The sequence below is a fragment of the Condylura cristata genome, unplaced genomic scaffold (assembly GCF_000260355.1).
Source record: "Condylura cristata isolate star-nosed mole 26May11 unplaced genomic scaffold, ConCri1.0 scaffold00039, whole genome shotgun sequence".
In the NCBI taxonomy this organism is placed as follows: Eukaryota; Metazoa; Chordata; class Mammalia; order Eulipotyphla; family Talpidae; genus Condylura; species Condylura cristata.
The window spans coordinates 5,731,600-5,740,637 of record NW_004567140.1 but is presented as its reverse complement, the minus strand read 5'-3'; the positions used below and the strand labels follow the sequence as shown (position 1 = coordinate 5,740,637).

The following is a 9,038-nucleotide window of genomic DNA, read 5'->3' as shown; positions in this document are numbered from 1 at the left end:
TCCCCTCAGCAGTGTAATTTGTCAGTCAGCCTGTTCTGCTCCCCACTCTGTCTCTGGTGAATCCTCCCACCCTTCAGCACCTCTGGCCTACACCCCAGTTCTTGTGTGCATACATAAATCTTTAAAAAATAATAAAATGAAAGGAATTGCAAAGCAAACTAGAAACCCAGCACATCAACACCCACTGACTTCAGGGACAACCTCCCACTTTCCCAGGCAACACTCACTCCAGGTCACAGAGGTCACCCAAGCCACAGCTTCCTTCCAGCGCCTCACAGAGCTGCACCAGGTTTTTGGCTTGCAAGCCACAGTGTGTCAGGCTGCAGTGAAGAACCAGGCCTGCAGCACCTGCCCCGGAGGACAGAGGCAGCACCCCCCGCCCCCACCCCCACAGGCAGAGAGCCAGGCTTGCAGGAGGGGGCTGGCTGCATCTGGCTCTGAGACCCCAACACACATCACATGTTGTCACACACAGCAGAGAGGAGCCAGGTCAGAGCCACAGAGGAGGAGAGCAAGGTGGGAGGGAGCACCGGGGGAGGGGGGAGGCAGGAGGGGAGAGATGGGCCATGCCGGAAAGCTCCGGCAGTGAGCACAGGGGCAGCAGAGGCAGACGCAGAGAGTCGTGAGGGGGGAGACCTGAGGCGATGCCCCACCAGCTAGCGAGAGCCAGAAGGTTGCCAAAGGGAGCCCTGCAGGGGTCTTGCTGAAGCCCTAGCTTAGGACCCAGGGCCAGGAAGGAAGGGGTGGGTGCTCCCTATCCTCTCCACTCAGTGCTCCTCTGGAAGTCTGGGAGCCAAGGGGGTTGAGGGGTCCGGCAGGGAAGGTGGCAGGGGCGAGCCTCATCTGGGGTGGGCTGGGCAGGGGGGGTGAGAGACAGGAGGCCAGGCTGTGTGCTCGTGGGGTTGGGGTCTGGGCGAGGCTCTGTGAGAGAAGGGAGGAGGCAGGCCCTCATCCGGGACTTGCAGGCCGGCAGTGGAGTACCTGATTCTTCGGGAGCGCAGGGGTGGCTCTGAGGGCAGGGGGCTGTCAGCAGTCGTAGCTCTGGAGGGGACACCAAAACCAGGGGGTGCAAACACTTCCCCACTGTTTGAAAGCTCTCCCTCAGCCTCACACCCCAGCACCCCTCTTTCCACTAGGCTGCAGAGAGGCAAACGTGGGCTTCTGTGCCTTGCAGCTGAGTGACTGGGCCTAATCTCTTAACCTCTCACTGGGAAAATGTATGCGAATTGCCTTAGTTGGGTGCTTGGTGCATAGTAAGTGCTCAGTTAAATGCGGCGGCTCAGGTCATTAATCTCAGCAGCAACGGCAGCATCTTCATCGGTCTCTGTGCCAATCCAGTCTTCAATGGCTCAGACGCTACCAAAGAGACTGGAGGGGCAGCTGAGGAACAACCAGCTGAGTCTGTGTGCATGTGCGGACTGGGGCAATCCAGGAAGGCAGCCTGGAGGAGGCAAACACCTCCTCCTTGTGCCAAAAGGAAACAACAACAGTGATCAAAATTACAGTTAGGGGCCAGGTGGCTCTTTGGGTTTGGACTGAAGGACCTTGTCCCCTAGGGTTCCCCCCTCAGGGAGACACCCATATCCTGCATTGCAGGGCTCTACAGGGCAAAGTGGAGGCACTGTGGCCTTTGACCCTTCTCCTTAGGCTGCATCTGCTGCCAAGCCTGCTGGCTTCCTGCACCTTCATGCACGGTCCCTGGCAGTTGAATGGCACCATCTCCCAGGTGAGGCTGGGCAGGGGAGGGCTCTCGTGGAGGGCCAGCCCTACCTTTTCTGGGTCCCCTCCTGTTCCTCCGGCTCTGGGGAAAACATGAAGACTGCGGTTTTTTGCAGCAGGCTGTGGGGAGAAAGAAAGAGGGGGCAGGTGGCTGATGGTCCCTGCCATTCTGTGCCCTTGTTTAACCTGCCTTAAGAGGCACCTCAAGGGTGCCAGATCCCTGCCTGTAGGTACACCACTTCCTCTCTCTTTCAACTTGCAGACCCCTGAGGTCTTTCTGTCGCAGAGATTTCATCACCTCATTTCCTGTCAAGTCCTTGAAAGAAATTTTCAGTTCTTGCTTCTCTGGTTTGGGCCTAAAGCTGGCACCCCTCACTCCCGACCCTTTGGGGTTTCTGGAGTGCTGGGAGCGCTCTGGCCGAGGATGCTCACTGCCAGAGTCCACGCGAGACAGAAATTACACAGCGCCTTCCGAACTTCACCTTTGCAGGCTGAATGCTACGGACATGTCATATAAAAGACGTTTCTGTCTCTGAATGCAAAAGTCCTATTTCCCCCCGCCCCGTGCAGAACTTAGAAAATAGAGTAAAGTAGGAAGAAAATAAACAAAAGTCACCTGTAACCTCTTCCCCCCACCAAAAAGTGCAGAAGTGCAGGTCACATTTTGGAGTGAGTTCTTCACCTATTTTTTTTTTTTTTAAGTGTAGTTAATTTTTCCCTCTCTCTCTTAAGCATGGGGTTAAAATGACAGGAACTTGGCCCTTCCTAGTGGCGCAGCGGGTTAAAGCACAACATTGAGAAGCTGAGGCCACTTCAACATGAGTTCAATCCCCGCCCCGGAGCTGATCCATATGGCGTGGCAGACCTCTCCTGTCTCCCTGCTGCTCCCCTCAGTATGGTACTTCATCGATCTGCCTGTTCTGCTCCCCACTCTGTCTCTGGTGAATCCTCTTGCCACCTCTGCAGCCCAGTTCTGTATGCATAAATAAATAAATCTTTAAAAAAATAACAGGAGCTTTGTTTTTTAAATTAGTTTTTCAAGGGACAGTGGAAGTCAGCGTGACAAAATATTGACATAATTGGTGGGGCTGGGGGTTTTCAGTGTAGCCTGAGTATGTCACTGACACTGATGAGAGAAATTTATCTGTATGTTTACGTGACGCCCCAGATCACACCTCCACACGAACTCTCGACAGCTGTCTGTCACTTCTTATGGTTGCACTGAGCCTTCCCTTTTGGGGTGACTGTTTAACGAAAATAAACAGCAGCCATGGAGTAAGGAAATTCTTTTCCCCTTTTCCCATTAGTACCAAAACTGTGAGAACATCCTGTAGTCCTCTGATCTCTCTCGTAGAAATTTCTAGAAGTGAGGGCATGTCACTTGAAGCCTTTTCGGGGTTCTTTATTGAACCCTAACATACAGTGAACCAAGGTCCCCTAAGCTGCCTCTTGGAATGAATCTGGCCTTCCTCTTCTTTGAGGGTGTTTAAATGAGGGGCCACCCACTGCGGAGGGAGGCCTCCTGGGTGGGGAGATAGGTTGAGGTTAGTTAGCATCTGTCATCAGTTCCTCAGACTGAGTATGGAGACTTGAAGAAATACAATAAAACCCTTGGGAGCCTGTGGGAGCTCACACGGGGCGGTGGGTGGCGAGTCACTCAGACCAGCCGCCAGGGACCCAGGAACGCCGAACAGGGCAGGTCCTCCGCCGGACCCCACAGGTCACTGGAACGTGGCTGGCACAAACGTTTGTCCCACCGGGTATGGGCCTGGGGAGCTACCTCTGCCTCTGGCATTGGCCACTCCTGGCTGTGGAGCAGGGTGGGTGTGACTACCGGCCGGGGCAGTTCTCCAGAGGACATATCAGCTGGGAGTGGCCGACACTTGCATCGTGGGGACAGGTGCCCCAGCTAGAAAGGAGGCTTTGGGGGGCCGGCGGGAGGACCTGGTTGGTCCGGGGGTGTTTGGTCGGCTTCTTCGAGGTTTTTTGGGGAGGGGGGGGGGGGGGGGCCCACCTGACGTGCAGCATCTCCAGCGTCCGGCACGCGCTTACTGCCCGCAGCACGCGGGGCAGGCCGGCCACAGACAGCCCGTTGTTGCTGAGGCTGTGGAGAGGAGGAGGGAGGGAGGCATCAGCTTGGGATGACACCCCCAGTCCCAGGCAGCCCCAGCCGCTCCTCCTGGCGCTCTTGGGATGTCCTGGGTCCTTACCCAGAGGGTCTCAGAGACTCTGGCCCTTGTGTATGAGCCAAGGGGCAAGTGACATTCAGAGGTCAGGGATCCCCAGAGGGAGCGTCAGGGCCCCACCCCCTATGCTTGCCCCTGGGAGCCTCAGTTCTTGGCAGGTAGAACAAAGCCCATTTAATTCCACTTTACACAAGGGGAAACTGAGGCCCAGGGACACTAAGTTCCTTTCCTGGGCTCACCAAGCCACCGAGTGACAAAGCCAGCCCGGAAAGCCAGAGCTGCAAACCGGCGGCCCACCCACCCTTGGTTCAGGGACACCGCTGCTCACCCACCCCACGCAGACCACAGCCCACCCAGCTTCCTCCAAACACCATCGCAGCCACTCACTCCTGCCCCCAACACGCAGCAACCAATACACCACTTCTCATTGCCTATAATCCACCAGCACCCCAGAACTGATCCACCCAGCACCCCAATGTCGCTCTGATGCAACACCTGCCCATCTCAGGGCCGTCATAAGGACCATCTGGGATAGAGGCCACTGGCCACAGGAGTGTGTTCTGCACACACAGGGCAATGTCAGGCCTGGCAGACCCCCTCGCCCTCCTCTAGGGCTGGAGGAAGTCGGGGTGTTTGGGCCTGACTGTGGCCATGGGCCTGGGGGCCAGGGTGGCAGGGCTCCCCACAGCAGGTGGGCTACTCACTCCAGTTTCAGCTTCCTGGTGATGGGAAGCTGGGCCACAGCCTCTGCTATCAGCCGGCAGCCTTCATCTTCCAGCGTGTTCCCTGAGAGGCTGACACAGAGGCGCCTGTTACCCTGCAGCAAGGGTGGGGTCCCCCCTCGCTGACTTTAGTCACAGCATCCCTAATCAATGGCCTGACTGACAGGGAATTTTGGGAGACTGTGCACGTGCCTGGCTCTGCCCTAGGACCTTCTGTCATCAGTGGCCAGCCCCCTGAAGAAGTGGGCTCTGTTAATATTCTCACCACACTGTGAGTGCAGAGGGTTTATGGGCCCTTGCTCACAGGTGAGCCTGGGGTTTGAACCCAGGCAGCTGACTCCAAAGCTCCACCCTCAACTTTCTCTGTGTGGGGAAACCTGTATCATTGCATCTTATGCTTGTAGGGGATCTGATCTCTTTAGGGGTCTGGGAAGTCTTTGCTGATGTTTGAGCTACTTGCTAGAAACACTAGGTGTTTAATGGGTAAAGGGTGGGAGAATGATAGGGGTCAGGTGTTGGTGGTAGTCAGAATAGCACGTTCAAAGGCCCTGTGGCACAGTGTACTTGAGGACCTGAAAGGAAGCCTGTTGCCTGGACTGAGTACGAGAGTAGGTCAGTTGAGATTAAGGGGTTGGGGTCAGGGTTCTGGATCACAAGATATTTTGGGATTAAGGCTTTACCCTGAGCAGTGGGAAGTCATGGGTAGGGCAGGCAGCATTGAAACGCCATTCATGCTCTGCCAGGGGAGGTGGGCAGTGTGCAAACAGGGAACCCCACGAGGAAGCTGAGAGATGAGAGTGTGTTGGATTAGAGAGGGATGAAAAGAGGAGAGAGAAAAGAAAATGGCTGTGAGAGCAACCTAGGATGGACTGGCTGTGGGGGAAAGGCGAGGGGGCGGAGAGGTGGCTGGGCTGTGTAACTAGGGGGTGACAGGCCTTTACAGCAGGTAAGAGCACTGGCGTGGTAGGGGTGAAGTAGGTGGATATGAGTTTGGTAAAAAAAAATCTACCTTTTCATCCTGTCTTGGTTCTCCCAATGGGACAGGTCAAGGCTCAAGCTTTGGACACTAACTAAGGCAGCTCTCTCCCTGCCCATCTCATCCTGGAGGGGAGCCCCGCATCTCCGAATGCATCATGACAATCTCTCACTCCACCTTCATGCCCATTGGATGCCCTGGGAGGGTCCTGGCAAGGCTCCCCTCCTAGTGACACAGCGGCACCCCACCAGCCCCCACGCCTGACTCAAACACTCTGCCCTGAAGATGGACATCGTGGGCCTTTCTCTAGTCCGAAGAGGAGGTCGATCCAGTCCATTCTAGGAGCAAGACTGAGGCCTGGAAGCATGGAGCTTCTGCTTTGCAGATCCCAGGGACAGGGTTACCAGGGGGAGGCCAGGAGTCAGACAATCTGAGCTTGGTCTCTGGCCTGGACTCTTCCCAGCTGTGTTATCTTGAGCAAATTTACCTTTCTGCGGCTCAACTTCCCCCTCTGTAGAATGTGCAGTGATAGCATCCACATGATAGAGGAGAATGAAATGAGGGGATGTTTGCAAGCCAGTTCACGGCAAGTGCTAACTACTGGTGACCCCTCCCCAACTCCTAATGGGGCAGCATGCCTCTTCCCCGCACCCCAAGAGAGGTGCCCCCCACGCCGCCCTCCCTCTCCATCCCAGCCTTCCCCACGGTACTTACTCCACTTCCTCCAGGTGGGGGCCTCCCTGGAGCTGTGCTATGAGCACCTTCATATCATGGAGTGTGAGATGACACTCTTGGAGACTGGGGGAAGGGGGGAAGGGACTCAGGGCTGGACGTTCCACCACTCCTCTAGCTCCGAGTGCCCTGCCAGGAGTGGGGCTGAGGGAGCCAGGGAGGACAGACCTGGGTTTAATCCTGGCCTTGGTCTCAGTAGCTGGCTGATCTTGGGCAAGGTATTTAAGCTATATAGACTCACTCTCCTCCTTTGTCAATGGGAATAACAATGTGCATATCACAGGGCTTTCGAGAGGATCAAAGAAGGTAACAGCACAGAGCCCAGCATGGAGCAAGGAGCCATTCAATATTTTTGTTATAACAGATGTTCCTTGTTCAGGACCAGATGGCTTATTCGTGTCCTTTCCTACATCTTCTCCGCGTCTGCTTTCCTCTACCTTCCCCGCCCATGCTATCCCTCCCTTGGGAAAGGACTCTCCCTCCATCTCATGTCCCCCCCTTGCAGCAATGGGTACCTGAGGGCCAAGCTTCTGTTCTGAGTCTCTTTCTTCTGGCTGGCATTTCCCTGCAGGTTTGGGACTCTGGCAAGAACAAATCAAACACTGGCTTAGGCTCACGAGTATAGGGCTTGATGAACCAAACCCAGAGTCTTCCAGGGGCCGAGGATCCCGAGGATCCTGAGTGCGACCCACATATTCATTTGTTAATGAGTGGCAAAAACAGTTGCTTGCCAGAGCTGACAGAACTGTGCAGGAACAACAGGTTTGAGGTCAAGTAGAACCTTATTCAAATTCTGGCTGTGGGCAAATCACCTTGCCCTTCCGAGCCTCCACTTTCTCTTTTCTGGAATGGGATGGTGATGTGCAACATTTGGCATGACTGAAGGGTTGAATGAAATGATTGAAAGCACGAAAGAAGCTCTGTTCTCTAAGCCACAATGTCTCCATTTGGAGCTGTGTCACCTCTGGCTCATAATGCTGGGAGCTCAGTATGTGGGTCCAGCTGTGGGAAGTAACCACACCTCAGGTGCCACCCTGGGCTGGGGAGAGCTAGGGGTCGAGGGAAAGTGGAACATTATGAGCCACAGACCCCAGGGCCACAGGTCGGCCCTGTTCGGCAGAACCTCTAGCCACCCCGGGGCCATGTAGCATCTGAAATGTGGCTAATGTGACTGATGAGCTGAAATGTTCATTTTACTTAATTTTAATTGATCTAAGTTTAAATAGTCACATGTGGCCAGTGGCTACTGAAGTCACCATGATGGTTCTGGACAGAGAGGAAAAAGTCATGGTCCAGTATACTGGGCCATTGTATGAGTGAGGAAATTGAGGCTGAGAGGAGGAAAAAGACTCACAACACCATTGCTGTCTGAGTCTCAGCCATGACTGGGAGAGGCACATTAGAGCTGCACCTTCGAGCAAGGCAGCTTCCCTTTCTTCACTGGGCCAGGACTGGCAAAGATGGAATCCATGCAGAGTTAGAACAGCCAACATTTGAGTGCTAACTGGGCACCAGCAGTGTTCTAAGCATTTTTAGTGTATTAGCTCTTTTAATTCTGGTACCATTTGTAGGCACCAACTGTTTTCCCTTTTTGTAAGTTAGAAGAATTCTCCAAGAGCTTCCTCCAAGCAATGATATCAGTCAACAGTATCTTCACAAACTTCCTCAGGTTCTGATTCATGCTGAGGTTTCTGGAGATGCTGTCTCACCACAGGGGCCAGATGTGGCCCAGATACACTAGAGGAAGCAAATCCTTTGAGAACTTGGAGACGTAACTCATTCCTTAGGGTAGAAGTAACAAGAATCCCCATGTTCCAGCCCTGCCTAGGCACTCTTGGTCATCTCTACCCCACAGCTATTGAGCCTAGATCACTTCTCAAGATGAGGCAATGCCCACCCCCCTCCCCGCATCTTACCCTTGCAGATCTGCTGCTGGCAGTGGTGAGAGCAAGAAGACGACATCCACCTTACTGCGGGAACAGACATGGAGTCATGAGACCTATGAACTGGGAACCCCACACCTGTGCACCTCTTGCTGCCCGACTATCCAGAGAAGGCTGATTTTATAACTGACACAGAAAAAACAGATTTGGCAAAACAGTTCAAAAATTGAGACTGTGCTGTTATTGCTTGATGGGTTCTGAGTGTTTTTAAAAGCAAGGAAAACAACTTTTTCAAGGGAGATGATAAAAATAAGGAAGACTTGGGCTCTCCCTGGTGGCACAACGGGCTAAAGCACCACATTATGGAGCTCTCCAAAGCCACTGCAGCACCAGTTCAATCCCTGGCCAGGGAGCTGACCCACATGGAGTGGCAGACCGCTCCTGACCCGCCCACTGCAAAAAAAAATAATAATAATAAGAAAGACTTAAAGTTCTTTATCGCGTCTCCATGCTTTCGGATTAAGAAAGAGGTAAATAAAGCACCTAACCTACCCGGTGACCCACACAGGGAACGCTAGTTCAGCACCACGGACAGCGACTCGCGGTCCTTGGCTATTGCTTGTGCTTCCTAGGCTTGATTCATTCCTTTACCCATCCACCTGTCCTACCGTTTATTCACCCGTCCACCTTTTTTTTCTTTATATAACAGTTTATTTTTACATCATTTTGTACATTTTTTTTCTATCTCAATTGTAATCCCCGCGGGTTTCCCATCACCAAGTCACCCGTCTGCCATAATCCCGTGCATTCCCCCCCCCCC

The 9,038-nt window shown here is 53.8% G+C and overlaps 1 protein-coding gene across 1 annotated transcript in view; it reads right to left on the bottom strand.

Annotated features, from left to right (window-relative positions):
• NLRC5 (NLR family, CARD domain containing 5) overlaps positions 1-9,038 on the bottom strand; it is a 55,512-nt gene that overhangs the window by 32,233 nt on the left and 14,241 nt on the right. The window contains exons 9-16 of the mRNA XM_012733169.1: positions 8,252-8,305; positions 6,851-6,916; positions 6,318-6,401; positions 4,610-4,699; positions 3,734-3,817; positions 1,771-1,839; positions 982-1,041; positions 228-320 (exon numbers count right to left, since the gene is read on the bottom strand). Coding sequence (XP_012588623.1) covers positions 228-320; positions 982-1,041; positions 1,771-1,839; positions 3,734-3,817; positions 4,610-4,699; positions 6,318-6,401; positions 6,851-6,916; positions 8,252-8,305 — 600 coding nt within the window. The remainder of the gene's footprint in view (positions 1-227; positions 321-981; positions 1,042-1,770; positions 1,840-3,733; positions 3,818-4,609; positions 4,700-6,317; positions 6,402-6,850; positions 6,917-8,251; positions 8,306-9,038) is intronic.